We start from the raw sequence: 27,778 nt of genomic DNA, 5'->3' as shown, positions 1-27,778 counted from the left end.
TCATCTAGTCTTCTCCCACTTCCCACTCACCCTGTAGGCACTGCATAGACTTAAAATATGTTTGTAGTGATGGTCACAGACAGGGCCATCCTTAGGTATAAGCAGCATACGAGGCTCCGTAGGGCACCTGAAAATTTGGGGCACCTCTTCGTCTTAGTGTCCACTCTTCCACCTCTTCCTATCCCTGTTCTGACCTTTCCTGCAGCCTCCCACCACAGCTAGCTGCTGCAGCCTGGTGAGTCTTCCTCCAGAAAATGGTCAGAGAGAGAGTAGTCTGAATTGGTGTATGAGGCCTCGGAGGATCTCACCTCAGCCCATTGAACTCAGTGCTGCCAGCCATGAGTCTGTCCCAAACCCTTGTGAGGGGGCTGGGCATCCACTAGGGGGCTTCCTCTAGCTTCTCCTGCCCAATTCGCCCCACAACCAAGGCCCAACATAGCTGGTAACTCTAGTCCTTAAAAGTGAAAAAGCCTTCCAGACCTATTAGCACAACATTGAAACTGTTAAAGAGCCTTCAAGTGGTAATGAAGCCATTTAACAGGCATTTGGCAACCCCCAGATATATACTGTCAGTTTCTGAATTTACTGACAAAGCCAGTTGTGCATTACTGTACTGTCTCCTCACTGTATTTTCCACTGAATGCATCCGATGAAGTGAGCTGTAGCTCACAAAAGCTTATGCTCAAATAAATTGGTTAGTCTCTAAGGTGCCACTAGTACTCCTTTTCTTTTTACTCAGAACATGTTAGTCTGGAGTTTAAAATATGCTTTAAAAATATGTCATTAGTGTGTTGCTGAAGATTATAAAATCACAACTCCAAAAAAATCCTTGCATAGATTTTTAGATGCACAATCTGAGTATTCATCTTTAGCCTCAAATGCTTGGATCTTCAGACATACAGTTTTTTTTAAAATAAATCCTTCAAAAGTCCACCCTTATGTAAAATACACATGCGAGCCCAGGCTGCCGTCAGGCACAGGGGGCACCAGTTTAATAATACTGCATAAGGCCCCATAAATCCTAAGGACAGCCCTGGTCACAGAGCAACTTTGATGCCACTTTCAGCCAAAGGAGAAGATCTTTTCTTCTCTGCATCTCTGCAGAACTTGCCGCACACAGCCCTGCTTCTCGGGTCATGTGGATTTTTGTCATTAAAGAACAGCATCTCTCCTTTAATAGAACGTGAAAATTAGTGTATTGTTTGACGCTTCACCTTACAATTGCTTAGGCCATTGTTTAACACTTGAAATTGAAACTCAAAAATAGAATAGTAAAAAAAAATTCTTTATTGTGCATCAGGTGCATTTTTTTCTTTTACAAATAAAATCGAGGGATGAAAACAACTGATCATTATGATGATCGTCATGTTTAAAGAAAGCATCTGGAAAACACTCTGGCTGTTCACATTTGCACCAGCATTCTAAGTTATGAAGCTAATTATTAACGAGAGCGAGATACCTTGTATATAAGTAGCAGAGTAGGTCTTCCTTCATGTAAACTGATACAGCCCATTCCCTTTACCATTTAGGCAAATATTGAAATGAAAATGGTCCGTGTGTGTACACATGTATATCTACACGATGTACATTCCCCCCTCAATGTTCTGGCATTTGTAAATAAAAGGGATTCAAAACCTCACAGACTACAGTAAGGTGCAAGACCCCAAATTCACATCTGGTGTACAAAGGAAGTCTACATTGACTTGAAAGGAATTGCCTCTACTTATGCTGGAGGTGATTTTGGCCAGAGATGATAATGTTACTCCTTAAAAACATACTTGTTAGGAAACTTGCATTTTTGGTCAGCATACCTGTATTGCAGTTCTGTGGATACTAACCAGACCACAGACATGGGCATTGTGCAAAGCAGAGAGACCATCCATCACAATGAATTAGAAGTAAAATATTAGTGAGCAGACATGTTCAGCAGCTGAAGCAAATTAACTGAAACCATTTATAGGACTCATATTCGTTCCAAATTTTACTGCAAAGTGATAAAATCTGAAGGTTTATCCAGTTCTGAAAACCAGGGCATTTTCCCACGAGGACACAAGAATGAAGTTTAAAGTTTAAAAACTTGTTACCTAGCATTTTTCCTAAAACAATTTGAGCAAAAATTGTATCATATTACAATCCACTTGGCAGGGCTTTTACAGTCCCTTTTAATTTTTAACACTATTTTCTTCATCTGTCTCTGAGTTGTGCCTCTTGAGCAACAAGAACATCTGTGGAAGCTTTTCTTTCACAACAGTTTTAGGGTTTTTAATGTTTAGAATATGTTGATCACTTTTGTTGTGTGTATTTAATGTGCTTTTTTACATGGGGGCTAAATTCAGCCTGAAGTAAATGGGGGGAAATAGATGGTAGTTAGTGGGGTTACAGCAGAGATGAATTTGAACCTCAGCTTGTTTACTGTGAATCCTGGAGCCGTAAGCCTTCTGTTTATCCAAAGCATGGGTGTAGCCAAGGAAATGCATGTGCCCCATATTGTTCTTCTACTGGATTTCAGCTCTGGTTTAGAGGAACACCCTGCACTGTGAACTGAGAGTATTTTAGTCTCCATGCTCTCTTAGTGCTTGGCTTCTCTGCTGAGGCTGACAACATGGTGTCAGCTAATGCTAAATGTGATGGTGGTGGCTTTGTAACAATGAACCCTTATCCACTAGAAACAGGAGTTAGACCACTAAACTCATTTGTCGTGGGGCACCAAAAAGCCATCACATGGCAAGAACTTTTAGTCCTCTCTGACTTGGATGGGATTCTAACTGTAAGCCTAGAGATGAAAGGCTAAGGGAACATTGATCCCAGGCCCTTTAGGCACTAAGCGCCTCAACACCTTGCCAGATTTGGCCCATTGAGTATATCCTTCTTCCATTTCCTGTAGTTTCATATATGGGCAGTGGGAGGGGAGAGAACCTGAACTCATTACTGATCTTTATTTGATTGTAATTTGGAAGAATATTTGCAACAAACATGTTTTAATTTTAATATTTGGACTGAAATATGAATTTCACTCTCAGCCTGTTGAAATATTTCAACTGGTGGAAAGAATATAATTTGTAGTAATCTAAACACATTACAATAGTAATGTACTGGATTTTAATTTTACTAGCCATCCTGACATGAGCTGAAGAGCTGACTGGTTATCCTTTTATGGAGGCTATGTTCTTATCTGTATTTGAATAAAGACTTTTTCTTTTAGTAGTGGAGAAGAGGTTCGGGTGGAGAGGTTTCTAGTACAGCCATTTGCTATCAAGCTTTAGCACATAACTGATAGTGGAAAAACAAAATAGTCTAACAGAACCGGAGGTGGGGGGAGGGAAATGAGCAGCCAAGAGCTCAGTTTTTAGTTCCAGCAGACTCAGCTAGCAGAAGGGAAAGATCTGGGACTCATTGCCAGAGAAACATTTCTTAGTGTAAACATTTGAAGGCATCTTTAGAATGCCCTTATCATAGGAAGCCCGAAGCTTTTGTACTCTGGAAGTTTTCAAGTCGGCAGCAGCTTGGCAGGCAACTCTGGCAAAGAGACTTTTTAATGTGGATTTTTAGTACAAAGAAAACTAAAACCAAGCTGACCAGAAAGACTGGAATTTCAGCTCTCTCTCTCTCTCTCTCGCCCCCTCATAGGATTTTTCTCTCTCTCTTTCTGCAAGCCCTTTAAATCAGAGATTACTGGGTCAGTGACTTTCATTATCCCTCTTATACCAGTATCCTCTTGTCTTCAAGCTCCTGAAGAAATATTGCTACCTGTAAGTATGGTTTCTGTGTCCTCCCTCTCCTATTGAATATATTGTTGTATGAATTGAATGCTGTAGCGTTTATGCTAGTAGTATTATTTAGTGCCTTTATTGAATGTTGCAACAAGGCATACAGACAATATTTACAGTATTTGGGATGAAAGATTCATTTTAATTTCATATGGAAAAGAGGCACTAAGTATTACCAGTGGGTTTAACACTACCTTTAAAGATTAGAAGTGAAAGATTCCAAGTGAATCATATTCTCTTAAAATGCAATTTTTTTACTAATTGATATGTATTTCTAAACTGTCTTTATTCTACCACCAGTACACTAATAAAGCATTATAATTTTAAATTTTGTTACTTCCCTCTTTAAACTTAAGGGTTTGAATGTGTTAGTAAGGCCTCTTTGAATTTTCTTGTAAGTGAAACACAGTAAAAGAGAGAGATGTGGTACCAAAACCCGAATATGCTTTTAATATTAATAGATGGCAGAGTAAAGCCCTTCAGATAGATATATTTGCTTTAGCTGGGAGACTCTGGGTTTTTAAAGCATATTTTAAGGATATATTTTATCTTGCAATAGAAATCTGAGTTAAGTTTTAACATTTTTTTTGTTTGTGTTCAGATAGCTGCCTTCTCTTGACCTGAATTCTACAGACGTTGATTTGTAATATTTTAAGGAAGTGCTTTGCTCTGCTCTTTCTTTGCATAGATACAGAACTAATCTCCAAAACTCAGCTTTCTGGTTGTGTCTTGTTCAGCTTCATTCCGTGTTGTGTTGAGATGCATTAATAAGCCGAACTGTTGCTGCTAATTATACAGTACATCCTGAAAGGAGTATTCAAAAAACTTTTTGGTATTTATGATCTATTCAGTGAGCCAATTAACTGATTCAGTGCTGCATAATCTGCTAGGTACAATGAGCAACATGCATCTCCAGTGCTACCATGTACCTAGTATGTCCCATATGAAGCACGGGCACTTGACTGTGCTCTTCTGCTGCTGCCACTGTGCTTAAGTAGTGAACGACCTCATGGTCTAAATTCACTTGTCCTCTTTCTTCTCTCTTTTTCTAACAGTGTCCACTAACATCCATTGTAGTTAAGAGTCTGTCCGCATCTCCATTATGATCCTTCCCTAACGTTTTTAAGGGTTTACGATGGGGATGTTTTCACCCAGTACTCCAACGCAGAATAAAAGCCTCGGCTCTAAATTCTTCTTGTGATCTTAAGCAAAACCTTGCTTAGAAGTTAATTGAGTGCTTTGTGATTTAATACCAACTATATGAAAAAATTGGTGGGCGCATGATCTCCACATGAAGACTGTAAAGCTGTTTAATTGCTTCCCTCCCCTGCCTATGCAAAAATAGCAACCCCTCTCTTAAGGATAAACTGTAAAACAAGTAGCTTAGACACTGATTACTTTCTTTTATGGGGTGAATTTCTGCTGGGATAAGAGAGATATTCTTGATGCTCAGGGAACTTTCCCAGAAAATGAATTCCCCACACTATTATCCCCATTAGCTGTCTATAGTGTATGGAATAACTGTATGCTGATGATATACAGAGTTGTGGAGTCTTGGTTTGGATTTTAATCCTATATCTGAGGCCTTTCAGCTTTGAGACTTTTTTCTACTGCGCGGATTTCTGTTCTATGCAGAAATAGGCAAATAATGCTGCAAAAAGTATCCATGGATATTAATTTATTTTTAAATGAATATGCCTAAGATGTGTTCACTTTCTGCAGCAATTCAAGCGATCCAGTTTAATAGTACACACATTCACGGTAAGTGAATTTTAGCATTTACACCAGATGTGAGGGGAAAAGGAAACATCTGATCTGATCAATCACATCTAAGCAATACATTTAAAATAGTCATTTAAAGTAGTCATGATCAAATGGTCATTATTAGTTGAATAAGGAATAAACTAAAGAAATTGTGCCCTGCTTGTGGATATCCCATGAGCAGAAAGAGAAGTTAAATTGTTCACTGAGCATTATTGACTCAGCTCTATTTACCATGATCAGTGATTCTGCAATAGCCTAATTTGCACAAGGATAACCTTCTCTCCTATATATGGTTGTCTGTGGAACCAGATATTGTAGGTAGGTGGTCTGTGCAGAACTGGATGGCAACAGCTCCTTCACAGTTTGTAACATGAGATCCTATGAGTGATTCATCTGCCTTTTATGCACCTAGGTGAAAAACCTGACTAGGAATAATGAAATGTTTTATTTTGTCTATAGCTGCCATTATTGTGATGCCTGCAGCAGTGTTTCAAAGGGCTGTAAAAGCTGGCTTTGAAAATAAACTGCAGCTGTATTCCATCTGATTTTCATATAAAAGTATTCTCCAGCTGCCTAGAGCCATCGTGTGAATACATGAAGTTAGCATAGTGGAGATACACTATGCAAACATCTTGAACAATGAAGAAATTTATTTATTTATTTATCTAAGAGATAGATACATTGCTAAAGAATGATGCATTACACTTTTTTGTTCCAAAATTACCACATTTACCAGCCTGGAATAATTCTGATGAGAGACACCTTCCAAAAAAGATCAGCTTTAGAATGCTTGAGTGTTAACAGTAGTGAGTATCCTGTAGGCAGTGTTGTCTAGTGGTTTGACCAGGAAGTGAGCAAACCTGGGCTCTATTCCTGACTTTTCTACTGACTTACTGTGTGACCTTCAAGCAAGTAACTGCTCTGTGCTTCATTTTCCCCCACCCATGGAGTAGGAATAACAACACTTAAGTTTCTTTGCAAGCAATCTGAGGTTATCAAATGAAAGATGCTGTATACATGCATAATATTGTTGTTAATTGCAAATTCTGATTGACCTACAGAGGTGAATGCATTATTTTAAACAATTATTTAGTGTCTCTCATTAGAATTACTTGCTTGAAGGTCACACAGTAAGCACGGAGCATGATTGTAAAAACCCAGAGTGCCCAGTATCCCTCCCTCTTTCTAAGAATTGCCAGCTTTACACAAAAGGAAGTGAGGGATCACACAAGCTCCAGGATTTCGTAATCCTTTAACATGTTGTAAGGAAGTTCCAGAGTGTCACTTAGTTCTAAAACAGAGAAACCAGCAAGACCAGTGGAGGAGCTACTTGCTTTTGTCACCAAAAGTGAGGCATGGCCCACTCCTTGATGATGGGAGCCAGAATAAGGCAAAATGAAGATCCTACCCCATTTTTCCCTAGGTTACTCTTTTACCTCTTACAAGAAGACCTATAATTACATACAAGATGTAGCTGGGGAGAGAGTAGTTAGTGGGAGGTTTTAACTGATTTTCAAACTTTCCAAAAAGTTTGGTGTGTGATCGGGAAATGGGCAAAGATTTGCAAAGATTCCTATTTCTCCCAAACTGATTTGCCCATCCCTAAAATAACCATCCACAATAACATTATGCTCCCATTTGAGGGCAGAGGAATTCAGTCAGTGTATAATTCCACAGGGATTAAAAAGGAGGAAGGAAGGATAACGTGGAAAGTAATATTTTACCAGTGACACCAAACAAGTTCTACCAGAAGCTGGAATATATAGTTTCCTTCAGACAGCTGTCAAGAAGATAACGCTATATATTTGTGTATGGTTTTAACGTTAAGGAGCCCTTGATTCCTAATGACTATATGTACCATGGGGGTGTGAATGTTTAGAGAGTGTTGCTTTCTAGATGTGTAATGATTCTGAAAAAACACCCAGGGAACCTGAGTAAGAAAAGAGCCCCAGTAAAATGGATTCATCTTTACATTCCCAGCTTCTTGTGGGTAAGCTGTTTCTCTGGGGTTAAATAAGAAGAGGACAGAGACCTCACTTTGGATGGGCTATCACCAGCAGGAGAGTGAATTTGTGTGGGGGGGTGGAGGGTGAGAAAACCTGGATTTGTGCTGGAAATGGCCCACCTGATGATCACTTTAGATAAGCTGTTACCAGCAGGACAGTGGGGTGGGAGGAGGTATTGTTTCATATTCTCTGTGTATATATAAAGTCTGCTGCAGTTTCCATGGTATGCATCCGATGAAGTGAGCTGTAGCTCACGAAAGCCCATGCTCAAATAAATTGGTTAGTCTCTAAGGTGCCACAAGTACTCCTTTTCTTTTTAGAGACCTCCTAGTTACCTTCTTATGTGGAAAATATTTACAGTATTCATGCAGTGCAGTCTTGCAGCTAGAAATTAACTGTAGGGAGTCAAATGTATTAAAATGCAAAAGGAAGAGCTGATTTTAACTGTTGGTCTCTCCAATTATCTTCAGCATAATTGTCTCTTTTTAACACTGCAACCTCTATATCTAAGTTTTAAAACTCTCTAACAGTATGAACAAATAAATGTAACACTTTAAAGAGAAGCAATGCACTAAAAGGAGCTGTGTGGAAGACAAAGTTTTGAAGGGAGGCAGCAATGGGTGTAACAAGCTTGTTAGTCTGTCGGAAACTATGACCTACTTAATCACAATGCCCTTTTAACAATGCACTGTTGACTGTATGGGATGCTGTGTGGGGTTTGTTTTTTTTTTTCTTTAAAGAGGGCTGGGTTGTTTAGATAAGTTTAAAGTATCTGTTCCTAATTTAGAGAAATCTCATCCCTCTTCATTTTTCTTTCTATGTCTACCTTTTACAAAGTTCCAGGAGCTCTATTTGATGATGAAGAAATGGAGCACTGCTCTCTTAGGAAGAGTCCCATCCAGTCCTTGGAATCTCTCATTGTTGCAGTGGTAGAAATACAGTGCTTTCAGGGCTTGTCTACACAGGGAAAAGCTGGTATAGAATACTTATTGTTCAATCTCTATTCCATGTTAGATCCCTGTCTGGATGCTCTTATTCTGCTCTTGGTGTGCTTTGAGAGGTTTCAGTTAATCCACTTCCGAAGCGGACTCTGAACTTTTAGTGCAGAATAAAAGTGTCCATACACTTGTGGAATAGCTATTGAGCTTTAAATTCACACATTAGCTATTTTGCAATATCATCCCCGTGAATTCCCCATTTAGACCAGCCATTAGGCTTCAACAAGGGACATTGAGGTGGCTACTGGAAAATACAGCCTTTCTTTCAAATTCTGTGATCTCTTCCTCTTTCCTTTCCTGTTACTATTTCCCCCATGCTCTCTCGCTCTCGTGCTCTCTCTCTCTCTCCCTGCCCCTCTCCCCACCCCCCCACCCCCGCACCCCCGCATTCTGTTCTTCAGTTATGTATATATATGCTCTCCAGTATCGACAATGCTGCTTTCTTGGTAGAGCTGTCACCCCAGGCCCAGCAGGTTGTGCGTTTGAGTTCAACAATGGGATTTAAGCTCATGTGCTTATGACTGACATTACAGTGCAATAATACAAGGCTCAGCTATGCTTCAAATATGATAAGTCCAAGTGGTCCCCATTGCTGTCTGGTAGAACTTTAAAAATTCCTATGATGCTATGTATAACTTAAGTTTTCAGGCCAACGTTTCTTCTCTTGAACAGTCTAATGTCTTAGGCTTGTGTGAACTATTGCTGACTACATAACAGTTGTGGTATTATGTTGAGAACAATCAAGTCTGAAAATTAGTGACATGAGAATTAATGCTGTCTGATGATTTCCCAATAAAAAATAAACTCAGGATGCATTTTTAAACACTCCCCAGTGGAGACGCTTAAAAAAGTTCCAGTTGCTTTAGAAACGCAATTACTATTTGTAGTTGGATGTCCTCAGTCACTGCTAGGATCAGGGAATTCCACAATGAAGCAACCATATCTGTGTTTATCTTAGGGAAAATGGCAAGTTTTTAAGGGCAGCCGCCGTACATCTAACTTTCATTAAACCCATGAAGAGAGTGTGAGAGAGACTTTAATTGAAATGCGTTTGCCTCCCACTAGGACTACACATTATAAAACAAACAAACCCAGGTAAGTATAATAGACTATAACTGGCAATCTGCCTTGGGAGAGGCCCAAAACAGAGCTATTATGGAAAGCAAATTCAGTTTCATCCTCAAATAGTGTAACTTTGTGATGCACAATTGTTGTTCAGGAGACATTTTCATGGCATTATGTCAGGTTATGATATTAAGTAAATTGAGTTTTCCACTGAATGCATCCGATGAAGTGAGCTGTAGCTCACGAAAGCTTATGCTCAACTAAATTTGTTAGTCTCTAAGGTGCCACAAGTACTCCTTTTCTTTAAGTAAATTGAGTAATTCAACAAACATAAAACAAGTTAAACAAATGATTCCTTGTGGATGAAACAAGGAATCATTGGCATTTTTGGTGTTGTCTGTCGTCATAACCAGCCTTGTACTGATAAGCTGTAGTGCAAAAAGGGCAGGTCCTTTCTGTGATCTAGCTCAGAGTGGCAGAGGAGGGATATACAAGGAAGACCTGGATATATCTGATTCAGTTTTCTGTCTGAGGGCTATTTTCCCTGACTGAGAAAAAAGATTGCTGTGAAATAATAATTAAAGCATCATGCACCGAAATACTTATTGTCCTTTGATTTTAGCTATGTCAAGTAACATACAGGAGTTACATACACATATAAGGGCTATTTGAAAAGGGGGAAAAAAGAGGGGTATTGTTCTCTTGCATCACAAAATGCAGCGAAAAAGCTATGCTAAGTATCTGGTTTCTGTATGGCCTCTAATCTGTGTTTTGTGGTGAATGGGACTAGAACATTAAACAACAACTGGCCAGAACCGATTTTGTGTTAATTGCATGGTCTAAGGTGACAGCTACATAATTTAGAAGCTCAGAGTTCCTGCCTTTGCCCCTGGCTAAGTTTTAACTAGGCTAATAATCTTTTTTTCTTTCTTAAAGGAATTTTAGAACTTATTTTGTTTTTTAAATTTCTTTGTTTTTTCCAATGTGGTTTTTTCTACTACACATTAATCTTTCTTAATATTGTTCGTTACAAATAAACCAAACCTACTTTCACCCCACACTAGTCACGTCCCTCCCCACTGTCCCTCTCCCTTTAAAAAATACAATTGCTAAGTGAAAACTCCCAGGCACCCAGAGCCACACACAGTGCAGATCTTATGGCCTGATCCAACTCCCACTGATTTCAGTCCTCAGCAATTAAAGTTCTTTTATAGGGTATTCTGTACTGTAATTGGGAGCTATTGGGCCTATTTCTGATGTTATTTATGGTGGTTTTACACCAGTATAAATCCACTGAAGTCAATGGAGTTACTCCTGATTTACATCAGATTAATTGTGATTAGAATCAGGCCTATAGCATGCACAAAGATTTCTGTACCATTCACAAGTTCTAAATAAGTCAGATCATGCTGGAATATTTCCTACAGATTCTTTTAAATTGCATATTGGTTATTTAAAGACTGTCTTAAATCCTGCTGTTTGATTGTGGATTTAAGACATTTTTGGGCCAAAGTCTTCCCTCAGAACAGGTGGTCAGCTCCTGTAGTCTTCAGTGAGAGTTGCACAGGTGTATCTGATGGAAAGACTGAGCCTTATTAAGTTTCCATAACACACAAGTTTGGAAGGATACTATGATATTTCAGGTACGCTTTTGTAGTGCCTGGAATGTATATTTCTAGCAAAGCAACTCCTGGTTTAAGAATGGCACAAATTTTTAAAAAGGAGCAGACTGTTTCAAAATAATGTTTGTGCTCCTGTTGATGTGAGACAAGGCATCCTACTTTGAGATGGTTTTATCCACTGATTGCTTGAATGACTTGCAGTAATAATTCCCAGATTTAAATTTGGCCTTATTCTGAATGGAGAACGTCACGCTCAAGGCTCTCACTTTCATATCTTTCATTTTCATGCTTTGGTATAACGGAAAAGGATCCCTTATGTCCTTTCGTTTTGCAGCCACAGTGTAAGTGACGGAAAAAAACAAGGTTATCATTTTTAAAGACTTAAAGAGACAGCATTGTAATGAACAAAATGGCAGGAACATATGGCGTGTATGTGTGCACTGATATAACAGCACTGCCTGTGTAACCCACACACCTTCTAGGTGTGGTGTTGTGTCCCATCTAGTGGCACTGAGGCCACTTAGAGAGAGATATAAAAGGAGTCTGCTCTGCAGCCTGAGCTGGGCTTTTAGCTCATGTGGTAGAGGCTCATGCACTAAGCTTCAGAGGCCCCAGGTTCGATCCCACCCCCCCAACGACCGGGGTCTGTTAGTGTTACACCTTCAGGCACAATTGATTAAAACAAGCCTATGACAGACAGTGACAACAGGACAATAGGTCTATCATCCAGCATTTCAAAGAGAAGAAGCTTCCCACGCCATGCCCCTCCACATACTCTGCCCCCCACCCTCCCATAAAAAAAGCCAAATTCTTCACTCATGTTTTCCAGGGGTAATGAGAGAAAACTGCCTAATTCTGATTAACCCTCTTCCTGCACTCACACATCCCTTACTATTTGACACAGGGCAACTAGTTCTGCATGAGAGCACATAAGAATGGCCATACTGGGTCAGACCAAAGGTCCATCTAGCCCAGTATCCTGTCGTCTGACAGTGGCCAATGCCTGGTGCTTCAGAGGGAATGAACAGAACAGATAATCAGCAAGTAATCCATGCCCTATTGCCCATTCCCAGCTTCTGGCATATTTACCTATGTCATTGCCCTGAGTTTATGGAACAGTGTCCAGGAGCACAGAAAATAGATCAGCTCACTCTTAGTCAGAGTCAAGAAATACATGTAAGTATGATGTGGGTGAAAGCAGCATTATGACCCAGACCCTGGAAATGCTTCTTATCTGGATAAACAGTAGGGCTCTTCACTTTTTCAGGCACACAGGCAGCACATAAAGTAAACAACAATGTTCCCAAACAATATCAATTTTTAACTAGTTCTCATCCTGCAGTCACACTGCCCAGACTCTGATTCCATCATGTCTTGCAAGCTAAATAGTGTTGGGTTCTGTTAATAATACTTCAGGGGACACACCTATCAGTTCATCCCTGTATCTGATTGTATCTTGTCTGTGGATTAAAAGAAAAGTTTTCAGTGTGAACCAATGACCCTGTGAGAGAGCTCTGATCTACTGGAGATGCCATCAGTTGGGTCAGATGTAAACCTGAGGGCCTGACCCCTTGCAATCATTGACAAAGTGCTACAGGATAGTTAATGTTCTAGTCAAACCCAAAAATCAGGAGTCATGCTCTTCCTACCTAAACACCCTCTGTGTCTTAAGAAATTGGCATCTTATCTGTAACTGGTCAAAGGTTTAGAAGGTGAGAAGCAGTCCCCGTTCTATGGTAGCTGTGCCTCATTCATTCTGCATTGGCTTGCATAGACGAAAATGTTATGCATCTAATCCACAGTCATTCTGTCTTTTGGCACTCAATGCACAGCTTTAAATGTTGCAGCGTGGCAGCACTCAGGAATTCCACTTCTTGACCTACCCCTCCCACTGCTAATGTCCTCTAACAAAGAGAGGGTCTGGCGATAGGGAAGACCCCTAACAGTCTCCACTATAGGTATGTTTAGAGGCTGGGATGAGGTGTCATTCTAAGGATACCAGGATTACAGCTGATATACTCTAATAATTGGCACTGCAAGATACATGCCAAACTTCAACAACAGGTATCCAGATTCAATTGTTAGTTATATCCATTACCCATCTGTGTAGGGTAATTTAATGCCTAATCCTGCAGCCCCTTACTCAGGTGAGTTATCCCATTAAGGGTTTGAATGACTGGGCTCCTGGGCTGTAATTTCTTAGCTGTGGAGACTTTGTCTCCTTTTATTTTTCCATAAAGCACCATGTATTGCAGAAACAATTCAGATTAGTAAATAAATTGAAATCCAAAAAGATGTCGAGGTGGATTAAGTAGCTGTTTAAATAAACTGCAAGTAAGTACATTTGGAGGGTTTTTTCCTTCAGAACAAGTTACAAATGTACATAGTTATGAACAGAGAGAATATATTTCTATTCATTCCTGAATAATTGCACTTATTATGATGATTTATTTTTGTCCTGGGTTGCCCTAGTTTGTATGTGTTAGGAAATGCTGATTTGGAAACACCACGTGTAGGAACTGCAGACGGGAACTCAGGAAGTGAAACAAGTCATCTACAATGCTAGCTGGCTACCCATGATTAAATAAAATGTTATATGGATTTTTTTCTTGAAGAGAAAAGAAAATGTATTTTACAACATATAAACCAATCAGGAACTTGAGTGTGAATCAAAGCACTTTGCCCCACTTGCCATCCTATAATTCAAGATATCCCAGAGCTTTCAAAGGAAATTTTTGTTTCAGCTGCCATCTTGGTGGGTGGTATGACAGTCTTTTGAGGAGTTGTGTCTACCTGCCTCTGCTATGGGTGAAATTACAAGGAAGCTAGTAATGTAGACTGTTGCATCCATGGTTTTAACAGAGTAACTTGCTCATTCACTGCGATCATTCGTAAATCTTCACTGTATATATTTACATTCTATAAGTCAGGTGGGCCAGAATACATTACTGCAATGTGCTTTTGGTTTTGGTCTTTCTCAGAGTTAAGTATTAGTTTCACATTTGTAAAATCTGTTGTTTCCAAAGTTTTTGAAGATATTTTTCATGAAACTGTTAATCCTCTAATGATGTAACATGTGAAGAAAACCCTTCTAAGAAAAGGAGGATACTTGATTGATTTGCACTTATTGGGATACAAGGATAGAAAAAAGGTAGAGTCATATGCCAAGTAATTTTCAGTGCCAGTATATAAAAGCTTGACCTTGTCATTCTTAATGGACAGCACAGATGAAATGCAGACTATTTAAAAATACTTTGCAACAACATAAATCAATTTGTTCTCTAATCAGCTCAGCAAATTACTCGCCTTCTTGGAGTCAAATCCGGACCAACTGTGAGTGAGTCCAATTCTGGGGAAGCCAGTGGAGCTGTACTTACACCTGGTCTGAATTTGATGTGGTAATGATTTCTTCTAATACTGTTTTTAATCCAGAAAGATGCCAATACACTTTATAAATGAATGCTGTAACAAATCTTTGCCACCTAAATTTTCACAATTATCGTATGTTGGATACCACAATCACTTGGAACTTCACATCAGTGTGGGCGTAGGAGCATAGTAGGATCCTCCTACTATGAAAACACAGAATTCCACCTCTTGAACTAAAGAAGTATTTCCATGAATTGCTAGCTATGACACACAGCTGAGCAGTGTGATTCCGTCCAGTTAAGGACAGTACACATTAGCTAATTACTGGCAATATACCTACTGCACCACTGATGGGACTCAGCAGGCAAATACTGCAGAGCACACTGGATGCAATGTTTGAAGTACACTAGGAGGAGGAGGCTCATCAGGTCATTAGCTGTTATCATGGGTCTCACTGTTATGTGGTGAGATGGTGCTGAACCATATTGTGGTGAAGGGACACAGCAGAGAAGAAATATATTTGGAATGTGTTTCAGGCAGGTCCGCAGCCAGTCACATATTTGTATACAAGCTTACCTTTGCATCGGTTATGGAGGTGGGTAGGAGCAATCCTTGGTGCTCCCTACCCACATTCTTATTCAGACTTGACCAGGTTGGAGAATTTGTGGGGTTGGAATACAAAATGGGGAAGGGGTAGAAGGACCTGATGCTATATCTTTCCACTTAGAGGATTTTAAGGCACTCCAAAAGATAGATGGGAGTTTGTATAAAATCTGTTTCCTACTGTTCAACAGTCTGTTCTCCAAGAGAGTAGAAGTAGCTGCTGGTGATGTGATTGGTGTCTTTTCTCCAGGGATTTAGCAGGGGGTGACTGCTGATTTATTTAAGGTTTCAGAGTAACAGCCGTGTTAGTCTGTATTCGCAAAAAGAAAAGAAGTACTTGTGGCACCTTAGAGACTAACCAATTTATTTGAGCATGAGCTTTCGTGAGCTACAGCTCACTTCATCGGATGCATGCCGTGGAAACTGCAGCAGACTTTATTTATACACAGAGAATGTGAAAAATTACCTCCTCCCACCCCACTGTCCTGCTGGTAATAGCTTATCTAAAGTGATCATCAGGTGGGCCATTTCCAGCACAAATCCAGGTTTTCTCACCCTCCACCCCCCCCCACAAATTCACTCTCCTGCTGGTGATAGCCCATCCAAAGTGACAACTCTTTACACAATGTGCATGATAATAAAGTTGGGCCATTTCCTGCACAAATCCAGGTTCTCTCACATCCCCCCCAGCCTCTTGTTTTTTCCTACCCCCCCCCCCCACAGATGTTCTGGTTTAACTTGGATTTAAACTTGGAGAGTGGTCAGTTTGGATGAGCTATTACCAGCAGGAGAGTGAGTTTGTGTGTGTAGGGGGCTGGGGGGGATGTGAGAGAACCTGGATTTGTGCAGGAAATGGCCCAACTTTATTATCATGCACATTGTGTAAAGAGTTGTCACTTTGGATGGGCTATCACCAGCAGGAGAGTGAATTTGTGTGGGGGGGTGGAGGGTGAGAAAACCTGGATTTGTGCTGGAAATGGCCCACCTGATGATCACTTTAGATAAGCTATTACCAGCAGGACAGTGGGGTGGGAGGAGGTAATTTTTCACATTCTCTGTGTATAAATAAAGTCTGCTGCAGTTTCCACGGCATGCATCCGATGAAGTGAGCTGTAGCTCACGAAAGCTCATGCTCAAATAAATTGGTTAGTCTCTAAGGTGCCACAAGTACTCCTCATTTATTTAAGTTAGTTTTCAAGCTGGAAAACTTCCCTAAAAAGCAAATCTCGTACCTGACAGAGAGAATTTCGAGGAGAGGTGAAGTGTATAAGCAGGTTGTTAGCCAAGAGTGAAAGCTTATGTTCATGGCTGGCACTTTTAACTTCTTCAGTAAATGAAGATGATCAAAGGGCAATGGCTAGGGGCTCAGTGACCAATGCATACAATTATGGGACTAATGAAAAACTCTGACAGGTCGCTGTTGCAAGTTTAAAGGACTCTGATTGTACGTTCTTAGTCAGTTCTGTCAGAGTTGGATTTTGCTGAGATAGTCTGACCCATGCATATAATTTGAGACCAAAAGTGAAAGCTTCTAGGGTTTCAAATATATATTAAAACAAACAAACAAAATCCCACCACCCTAGGAAATAGTCAAATGTTTTCTCTGAGTTGAAGTTTAGAGGGCCCAAGTACTTAATCATGTGCTTAAGATTAAGAATGTGAGTAGTTCCATTGAGGTCACATGCTTAAAGCTAGGTACATGCTTAAGTGCCTTGCTGAATTGAGGCCAAAGTGAGTGGTTCAGTCTTGTGGTATTGTAGGAAGTAAATAATGTTTAACAATTTTCTACAACTACTGTTGGCTGCTCAATAAAATATAAAGTCAGACTGATCGGTATTGTAGGGAGCAGTGGGGCCAGTCTACTGGGAAACACTTTAGCAAGGACTTAACTGTTGCCATTAAGGAAGGGAGGCAATGAGAGGTCGGCAGTTCTGGATTTTTATCATTTTGGGGGAAAGACAACTGGTGGCAGTACAACTTTCATTAGTTTGGACATTCTGTGTAAATAGGGAGTGAGAGTAAATTTCTTATAGAAACTTAAGGAATGTCTGTCAGAACCTGTAGCTTTCCCATTGTGGAGATGTTTAAGAGCTTATCAGATTTAATTAAAATACAGTCATTCTCTAAACTTGGTGAAACATCTTCGATTAGTTTGGGAAATTTTAAATTCTGCTTTCAGGTGTTAAGGAGATGAGGGTCAACTAAACACCTAGCTAGCTAGGTGGACTTTTTGACATTAGAAAGACTGTTTTTCCTGAGAAGAGTACAGCTGCTTTTTAAAAAGGTCCTTCATTTATAAACATGTCATTCAAAGAACCACAGGCAAAATAAACTTACTGGTACTCAGTTTATCCACCTCAGAAGGATGAAGGTTAACTCTAACTAAGAGCTTTAAGAGACATCAAGTAATTTTTATTTCCTATTGTTTTCACTGACATATTTGAAAATAATTCATTTTCCCTACAAACATTTCCCTTGTCCATTGATCGATTGGTTGCATCAGCCTCTTCTCAGCTTTGACAGGAGCAGCAACAACAATTTTAATGTTGCAGTGCAACATCATGCCATACACTTATGTTCGTGCTCCAGTGAACCTGCTACGGCTGAGCCAGCGGAGGGAGAATAAAGGATTGGGTCTTGGTAGGGTCCATTAAGTTGGAGGCTAGTGATTTTTTTTCAGCTTATCATTGCAAGGCAGTGGTAGATTTAACAAACAGACAGCTGCTCCACTCCCCTTCATTCAGCTATATTGAATCTGGAGAACTATGTCTATTTCCATTTGGAACCTACTTAGCTATTGTCTTGATACACCAGTCAGACTAGAATCCAGTTCAGTCTCTCCTAGCTGTGTTGGCATCGCAGTGCTACCAGTAGTAAAAAGTAGGGTATATAGGATTCTATATGTACTCCAGATTTAGTGTGTGTGTATGTATACTTCAAGTCAGCGGGAACAACTCGGAATTCATATAAGGAGCAGATCTGTTGAGTGAGATGGTGCCATTTTTAAATTATCCATTTTCTGACCACTTAATGTTGCCTAGAGGTCAAGTTAGTGTACTATTTGACATGACCTGCAGTTGTGGGACTGATGACAGATCTCTTTGCCTGTCTTTTCAATAGATGCTCACTGCTTCATGCCATTTTTTCCTCTATCTTTTGCAGGATTAGCAGACATTTAAAGCACGCTGAAAGCACATCCATCATTTTTGTCACGATTGATCAACGAGTTTTATTAAAGCCCAAGAAGACTTTGAAAGGCACCCTTGTCCAAATTTCAATCACAAGGGCATATCTTAATAGAAAACATACAGTACGTTATTGCCTGAGACTAAAGTCGTTCCCCTTGGCTATATGGTGAAACTCTGCTGGAGAACGAAGAGAAGACCTCTTTTGTTTAGGACTTTTACTAGTTGACGGGAACTGGATTTCCCTAATAATATGAAGCCTTTTGAGAATAGCAGTTTGTTTCCACTGCTCGCTGTTATCCTGAGATGCGTCTCCTCCTCCTTTATCAGTGTCAACCTTGGGGTGAAAGTGATGAAGGGCCAGTCTGTCTTCCTGTCAGAAGATGACCTGCAGTTTTCCATTCCCAGAGAGAAAGATGCTTGCAAAGTGGAAGTTGTGATTAATGAGCCAATAACGCAGAGGGTTGGGAAACTAACTCCACAGGTATGTAGGATCAGAATTTTACTGCACTGTTGTCTCTTGGGTAGGGTGTGTGTGTGTCTTAAAGGCCATGAAATAGTTTTATTGTAAGGAACAGTCATCTGAAAGGGTGGGGTAATAATGAACAGGCATAGTAATAACCACCTTTGTGAGTGAGATTTAATTTTTTATTAAAAATAGCTGGTTGGATGAGAACTATATCCCTAGTGCTGAAAACATTTTGTTCATGAATACAGTAACACCTGCACATGAAGGTTGAGTTGACCTGTATCTGGTTTCCACTATGATGAACTAAATCAGCAGCTCTTTCAAAACTTTCTGTTAGGAGCCAGTGTGTAGCCTAGCAGCTGCTTGTTTGTGTTTAGTGAGGATAACCAGTGTCCCTAGGGTAATGCATAGAAGGCTAAAACTCTTTACATTTTAGTCACGCAGTCACTACATTGGGAGCAATTAAAAAATAATCATCAGATACATTAAGCACATTGCATACAGTGTTATTTGTTTTGCTTCTCAACCACCAGATTACTAACAGATGGGAAATATATAAAAGGATTTTGTTATCTCTTTACATTTCTAATATGTAGCAACATCAAAGTGTACTTCATATATCACCTTTCATCTAATCTTTCTGGTAAATTCCACCATCTGAGTTTATTAGAAAGAAGCTATTAGTAGTAATAAGCATGGACAAACTGGCACTGATAAAAGATGAATAGACACAAAACAAACCATTATCAAACTGTATTTCCCCCCAAGATTGGAAAAGGTAGGTTTAACTTTAATATATGCAGTCTAATATATGTATAATCTTCTCCTTGCTTCCTGGTTTTGCGAGCAGAAGTATCAAACTACCCAGAGTAAATCTCTTTCTTGAAGTATTTGTGGTCTGGATAACAATTTTTTCACACCAAAGTTGCTTATCTAAACTGAACCAAAACTTTGAGAGTTACATTTTGCCTCTGTGCATGTGCAGACTGTAAGGGCAAGGGGAGAAGGCTGGAGTAGTGGTGCTGGGGTATTACTCCTGTACATGCTGCTCCCACTACAGCTTCTTTATGCCACTCAGGTGTCTCAAAGGAGTTGTAGAAATGGTTTAACTGCTCAGGGAGGATTCTCCCAGTGTGTAAAAATCCTTGTGTGGTTCAGAGACCCTGAATTAGCTTCTACAAGCCCCTCCTTTTGGACCCTTTGATGCTTGGGGCATGTATAGGAGAAAAGAGGGGAGTGGCCAGGACTTCTCTATGCCCTAGTGAATCCCCCAGGGCTGGAGTGGCTCCTTGAGAAATAGGCAGCTGGGCAAAAGTTAGAGCAGACCTAAAGATGTTGTAACTTACTTTGGGGGCTGCCTGAGTCCATTGGCTCCAGGGAGTGAAGGCAACATAATGCAACCCTGAGCTGCATTCCTACCCTGAGCTGTGCCAAGCACTAGATTGGAGCCACTTCTCCAGGAGCACTGGGAATGTGTATTCACCACAACCTTACTTCTTGGACACCTGGAAAACAGACCCAGCAGCTGTCCTCTCACCCTCACCTCCTCCTCTTCCTTCAGTGACCAGGACCCTACTCATAAGGCCTTCTGTTCCAGGGAAGTGGCAGGGGGGCCCTGTACTACCTTGGCTACTTGGAGGAGGCAACAACCAAAGCAAGGAGCCTTCCTCTCCAATTCCCCAGCATCCAGAGGAGCTGGGAAGGCACCCTCTTGGACTGGTGAAGGTGGCCCTCCTTATCAACAAGCAGCAGGGTGGCACCCTCGGGTAGTAGCAGCACCAACAGGGCCACCTGGGTCTAGTCTGGTATGAACGGGCCTGCTCTGCTTTGCTGTTGTGTTTGGAGTCTTTTGACTCTAGCCTCTGCTGCTCTTCCTTTTGCTGGAGGCTGTCTGCAGACTCAGGCAGATGTCACTGCAACACTTCCACTCAGCTCATGTTTTCGATCTATTATTTGCAACCATCAGGGCTAGAAACTTTTTTTGAAATGAAAGCTTTTAATCTAATCACATGACTTTGGGAGGCAGAGTCCTAGGCACTGGCCTAAAGTGTTAACCTAACCTTTACTCTGGTATTAAGCTAGCCCATGGTTGGTGCTGAGCATGCTCTGTCAACCAGTAAATGCTGCAGTCAGAAATTGTCTCTAGTCTGATACGGTTTATTGTCATTAAAGTGAGTAATGTAACAGGAATGTGTGACAATTTAATTATAAATTGTAATTGAAAAGCAGTTGAAGTGGAAAAAATAAAGCTAGACAGTAATTAGGAAAAGATTTAGCTCTCCTTTGTTTTACTTAGGAAATTTATAGACAATTACAGTTGCCTGTTCGTATAAAAGAAGAACATATTAGGAAACATAAAACAGATGTTTCTTTTAGCAAAGCAGATTGTGCCTTTATTTTATAATCACTATCTATCAATGGTAGGAGGCTTATGTAGAAAGGTTCTGCATTTTTAAAAAAATCTCCCTTGTTATCAGTTAAGAACAAGAACTAATGATGTCTTGTAAAAATGTTTATTCATAAGATAAACCTTATCCTCTGGTGGATCACACAGCCTAAACCAGAGATGCATGATGAAAACTGAGTTCTCAGACTGAGGCCAGATGCTCAACCTGTGTTGATCAGTGTAATGCCCTGGATTTTGAAGGAGCTACATTGATTTACACCAGCTTTGAAGCTGACCCTTAAAGTGCAACATTGAACTGTGGAGATCTAGCATGCAGAAAGGGTTTTTTTAAATTATACACCGTGCATATTTGTTGTTTAGGCAAATGGTCCTAACTTCAGCTGCGTATTCTTTCTTAACATCATGATTTGAGAACTTAATTTAACACTTTCTAGTTCACTAATTAAAATAATATTTAAATATCATTCTACTCTATAATAGAGAACATGTATTTCACAATACTTTGATTAATGTTTGTATGTTAACCAAAGTCATCACTAAAAAGAAAAGAGAAAGGCAGGTTAAGGCTGATAAAGTTGTTCACTGTTATGCTATGGACTGAAAAATCACAAGGCACCCTTTTAGGGGTTGCTTAGTTTTTCTTAGACATAGAAGAGAGATTCAAAAGAACAAGAGATTGAAACAGTAGCATAACCACCACATTTCTCACAAGCTACTTCCACACAAGTAAAAGCTAGAACATTTGTTGCAACAATGAATCTGGTTTGATTATTTCCAGGATACTGTAGCCAGTTAAGTCTATCTTAACCCTCCTGTATCTGCTTGGAGAACAAATTAACTCTTTAGTTACTGGACTACAATATTATCTGCTGTGCACCTATTTATAAAATTAAAGTCAGGGGATATATTTGAAGAGCCCCAGAAACAAATGACAGTTACCACCTGGCCTCAAGTTGACAAGAACAACATGCAACCGACATTCACATTATATTTTTAAATGTTGGCAACCTGTTGCAATGTAAATATTTTCATAATATAAAAATAATGTAAATTCTAGTTTTGTGGAATTTACTGAAAGAAACAAAAGGCAGTATTTTCATCCAGCATTAGTTAACGACTATTCTATTATCTAAGGGTTGACCGATTGCTGAATACTGAAGAGCTGCTGCTTTTGATTATGGAAGGCCCAATACTTTTAGGGGAGAGTTGCCTTCTGTGATAGATACACTGATGACATGCATCTTTGTCTTCACATCCAGCATTAATTCAACAAAGCATTTGAGTATGTGCGCGAATCCATCATTATTCTGCAAACCTCTCAAGCACGTCCCGTCAATGGAACTTAAGTGCGTGCTGCTCTGACTGAAAAAGTTATTCTTTTTAAAATTGTAGAATACCAGTAGCCCCTTGGTGCCCAATATATCTCTGCTTCTTTTGCTAACTCTGTACCACAGTTCAGGGCACCTGTACCTGTATTTTCTTTAGTAGTCCAGCCAGGGCACCCATTCTCAGGCTTCCAGCTCCCCAGCCATTGCCTTTCTGTGTGGAGACACATGTCTCTCCTTTCTGACTGGTATATTTCCAGGCTGCACAGTTCCCTGCCTTCACTGTGTATTTCCCAGCACAGACAGGTTGCCCAAGGACACCTGCTTGCTTTTCCTTCAGAAATGGTTAACAGATGTAATTGCTACAGTTATAAAGAAACACACAATACTTCCTATGCAAGCCTACTTCATTCTTAAGCTAATATATACAAGAAACACTCTGATAACATATTTGTTGACTTTACTAAAAAATTACAGAGAAAACATATTAAAAATAATAAATGAACCAGCATGCATGCTAATGAGCTTACCAGAATTAACCCCAACCCTAACATGGATTCTGGCAGAAGCAGTCCTCCAACCTTCCACCCAAGGGGAGTTCTTGGGATTACCAGTTCATCATAGTTTCAGCTCAAATGCATTATGCTCACAACATGTTTAACTCACACTTTATACAGTTTGGGGATCTTTGAGAACAGGTAGCTCCTACACAATGAGTATCTTCAAAAGGTTGGCTTTGGAAGGGAGAATTTGCATTCCTCTCACCCCAAGATATTTCCTAGGAAATCCACTTCACACTTATTGTTCCAAAAAAGACCCTGGATATTCCTAATATCTTCCAGAGATTGCATTAATCTTGTCTTCCTGATAAAGTTCCATACAATCTCACAATGGTACATAACCCTCTGTATTTCTAATACAATGACCTGCAAAGATGGTCAACTTAATTCAGTGAAGTTTAACTTTTATTCAGTGAAGTTGGTTCAGGAAGTGGATAGTCTGTCACACACTGAACAACCAAAGTCTGACTCCTGATTTGTAGAAACAAAATAGAGATTAAAAAGTTTGTTCTAAGAGCACTTCTCTGACAATCAGAGAACAGAAGAAGGAAATGCTGGAACCTGACATTCTTGACAGCATTTACTTATCTATTCTTTCCATCTCAATAGGTATTTGACTGTCATTTCCTTCCTAATGAAGTCAAGTATACTCATAATGGCTGTCCAATTTTGGATGAAGACATGGTCGTGCTTAGGCTGTACAGGTAAGCAGCACTGAAGCATTATGCATTATTATCACTAGTAAAACAACTGTTTTTCATGAAGAAAAAGAAGTCCATTTTTCAGGCAAATAAAAATTCTTCCATTTATGTCTGCAGTAACTACTTATGTACACTGGAAGGCATCATTAACCAATAACCCACGCTGCTATCTATTTATAGTATTATCTGTCAAAATACATACAAGAAACACTCTGAAAACATATTTGTTGACATTACTAAACATTGGTTTATTTGTATACTACAGGTTTCAGAGTAGCAGCCGTATTGGTCTGTATCCGCAACAAGAAAAGGAGTACTTGTGGCACCTTAGAGACTAACAAATTTATTTAACCATAAGCTTTCATGAGCTACAGCTCACTTCGTCGGATGCATCGAAGTGCTGTTAATACTGACAACAGCATTTACAAGATGCATCACATTCTGAAAGTGCTGCACAGACATTAAGGGTCAGATTCAGCTACCCTTGCTCCCACTGAGCAATGCTTTCCTCCACAAGTAATCCTTTTGACATCAATGGGATTTCTTGTGGAGTAAGGTACCATTCAACGTAAGCGAGGAAATGACAATCAGGCCATAAATAATTCTCATGATCCCTCTTTAGAAATCATTTTCCTGGATGAGAAACAAAAACATATTGTCTTGAGAGTTTATGCCCACTAGATTCTGCTGTATCAGGGCCTGAAATATTCTCTGGTATAAATTAGAGCAGCCCCTTTCTGCTTTAACAGCTGTTCAGTTCCAGGCACAGAATCCTCATTGTGCCATGCACAACAGTTCTATCCCTGTCCTTTCCACTGGGGCTTTAAATAATTTGTTCTCTTTTTTTTTAAAAGGAGTATATCAAACTTGCCTTCTGCCACTCTACCACATTCTCTCTATTTATGGCACTAGGTTCTCAGATATGATGGTAATTGGAGCAACATAAGTTTTTAACGTATTTATCCTCACAACATCACTATGAGATAGTACAGTACTGTTAACCCCATTTGACAGCTGGAGAACTGAGGCAAAAAGAGGTTAAGTGACTTTCCAAAGGTCACATGGGAAAGTCTTCAACACAGCAGAACCTTCCAAGACCTTAGTCCCCTAATCATTGGACCATCCTTCTTTTGCCCCAAATGAATGATATATAGGAATTGGAGCGGATTAAAGTACCAAGATTGGGGGATAGAATGTTTCCCTTGATGGAATCTGTAGCATGTCAGGGTTCAATATAGGCTCTGTCTTTTACCACCTCTCTCTTTGCTTGTTACTTTCTCTTCCTTGGGTGACCTCCACTGATCTTCTCCTCCCATCTTCCCTGAGATTCAAGTCTTTTAGAGTCCTGTGTCCATTTTGATGTTAAAGGTGTAACGTTATTTATCACATCAGATGTGCAGGTCTAACTTCCATAAACATGTGAACAATGTAATGTTAGATCACATGATCCATCTGAGAGAAAGACAGATCAATAAGAGGATGATACAGGGTTTCTAATTGATCTATTAGCATGTACAGAGGAGGTACAGGAAGGCACAGCCAGATGGCAAGAGCTACAAAGAAGATTTGTGGATCAGCAATAGTAAGGATGTGTGAAGAAACAGAGCAGAAGCCAGTATTGGAAGAGGAGGAAACTGGAATAGTGGTGCAGGAGTGGGGAAGAGAGAGAGAAATCAGGTCCATGAGATAAGTGGAACAAGTTCTTGGGGAGTTTTTTTAAAACAAGGAGAACAATTTTGAACTGGATTCTGAAATGAATAGGGAGTCAGTGGAGTCTGACCATGAGGGTGGTGTGATCACGTTTTTAATACGTGTGAAAAGATAGGATGCAATATTCTGCACCTTCTGGAGTCTGGAGATCTAAGATTTGGAGATGCCTCAGAGAAGGGAGTTGAAATAATCAAGGTGAGAAGACACTGATAAATTCCAGCTGTGGTAAAACTGAAAAAGTGGCATACACTGGCATTGTCATAGAAATGGCATGTAAGTAAGTAGCATTCCTACCCTGTGTTTCCTAGTATAGTGCATATACAATGGATAGAGTGCAAACTCACTCATGTATTTCTGGGAACACCTTTATAGCTCACCTACATGACAGCTGCCATAAAATTCCCTGAGCTTGGTTGTTCCCACCGTTGTTTCCTGAGACCCCTTTGTCCCTGCCCTAAATTCTATATGCTTTATAAGACAATCAAATCCTTTATTATCCTGGATTCAAACAAATAAGAAAGACCTGGTTTGGGATAAATCCATGGAAACAACTCTGCACCTCCAAGCCAGAGCCCTCAATATCAGGGTGAGTCAGGAGAAAAGTCCTGCATCTCTATCAGGGTCAGGAACTTGACCACCTAGTTATGTGGTGACAAGGAGATGTGCAGAAATGGGGAATTTCAGAGTTGAGGATCATGCTGAATTCACAGCCAATGGAGGGAAGTTGTAATGACATATTACTAATTATTTTTTATCCTCGACAGATTTACAGAAACAGAAACATTCACAGAAATGTTCATTCTTCAAGTTCAATTACTTGAGCCAGATTGTAATATCATCAAAATGAGCACCAATGTGCTGGAGGTCCCTGAGTTTTATGGCCTGTCCAGGGAGATTGACAAGAATGTGCTCACTTTTGACTATGACAAGAAGACAAACCTGGAGTGTACCATCAGACTTGCCTCTTTAGAAACTCTTCTTCCAGCCCATGGTCAACTTGTCATTGGAGAACCTCAGCAAGAAGAGCCTCGTGGAGATCAACCTCATAGCTTCTTCCCTAGATCCAGTATGATATGCTTTAATTGTTTGTCTTAACAACATTTACAAAGAGAGTGGGCAGAATACCTGCCACAATAGTTTCCTTCATATGCATTGCTAAGATCTGTTACTTAAAATGGATGTGGTGATGCAACTAAGAGTCAGAGAGAGTAGGAAGATATTAGGGATAAAATGGAAGTTAAAATGGAGGTGCTCAGTCCTCCAAAATTGGCTATGTCTTTGTCTGAAGATCTACGATAAAGCTTCAAGGCTTTGGGCATGGTGTTGTTGGATTAATATCTGAGCCAGAATGAAAGGCTAACTTGACCAGAAACACAACAAAGAAACTGAAGTTAGAGCTGGGAAATGTCAGTCAACCCAACACACTTGTTATTTAGGGAGAGAGAGGAGGGAAAGGAGTCCTATGCTATGTTACATTGCCCTTTTACTGCACTTTTAGCTGAGCTAAATTGAGCTTTTCTGTACTGTTTATCAAGTTTATTGTTTAAACAAATATTTTACTACAGCTTCTATTGGATTATAGAGCACAGAACAAGTCAAAGGTGCACGAGTGGGAACTGTGTTCCAGAACTGAAGGTGATTCAGAACACCAAAATGAGCTGTGAGGAATTTTTGCTGATGGGAATTAGATATCAGCATCTTGACCCTCCTTCACCCAACATTGATTATATTCCTATCAGGCTGGACCTCACAGACAGCAGAAGCAAAACTCTGCACAAGGTAGAGTTTTATACAGCTGTGTAGTTTCTGATATTCTGTCATGTTCATGATTTTATTTGTGTGAGTAGACAATGGCCAAATTAATGGGTGCCATAATTCCACTGAAGTAAATGGAGTTACACTGGGGGGCAAATGCTACACAATAACTTGAATACTCAGAGCAGCAACCACTAAGTATAAAAAGGGGCAGGGAGGGAAGGAGTGGGATGGTGAGGAATAGGAAAAATGATTATGCATGACATCACAACCATTATCAGTAACTGAATTGCTTTGTGTAATAACCTCATAGTGAGAGCCTGTGTAGTGATTAAAGTATAGGACTCAAGGTCAAGGCTTCTATTCTTAGCCCTGCTACTAATGTGACCTTCCTGACCAAATCACTTAAGACCAGTTTTTCAAAGGTAGACAGTAATTTTGGAAGCCCAACTTAAGATATTGAAGAACTGAT

General features: G+C 39.9%; 1 protein-coding gene across 9 annotated transcripts in view; it reads left to right on the top strand.

Moving 5' to 3' along the window:
* Positions 1–3,354: 3,354 nt before the first annotated feature.
* Positions 3,355–27,778, top strand: part of FREM1 (FRAS1 related extracellular matrix 1) — a 107,492-nt gene continuing 83,068 nt past the window's right edge. For 2 of the 9 annotated variants that reach the window (XR_012668625.1, XR_007356775.2), the window contains exons 1-5: positions 3,356–3,749; positions 18,357–18,863; positions 23,750–23,844; positions 26,316–26,617; positions 27,134–27,330. Coding sequence is in view for 7 of the 9 variants with exons in the window: in XM_075128793.1 (XP_074984894.1) it covers positions 18,633–18,863; positions 23,750–23,844; positions 26,316–26,617; positions 27,134–27,330 (825 nt within the window). In the remaining 2 variants the exon portion in view is untranslated. Of the gene's footprint in view, positions 3,750–14,564; positions 14,621–18,356; positions 18,864–23,749; positions 23,845–26,315; positions 26,618–27,133; positions 27,331–27,778 lie in introns of those variants that run through there. The other 7 variants (XM_048850812.2, XM_075128792.1, XM_048850810.2 and 4 more) reach the window with 5 other exon arrangements.

This window comes from Caretta caretta, chromosome 5 (assembly GCF_965140235.1).
Source record: "Caretta caretta isolate rCarCar2 chromosome 5, rCarCar1.hap1, whole genome shotgun sequence".
In the NCBI taxonomy this organism is placed as follows: Eukaryota; Metazoa; Chordata; order Testudines; family Cheloniidae; genus Caretta; species Caretta caretta.
This window is presented reverse-complemented; position numbering and strand designations above follow the sequence as displayed.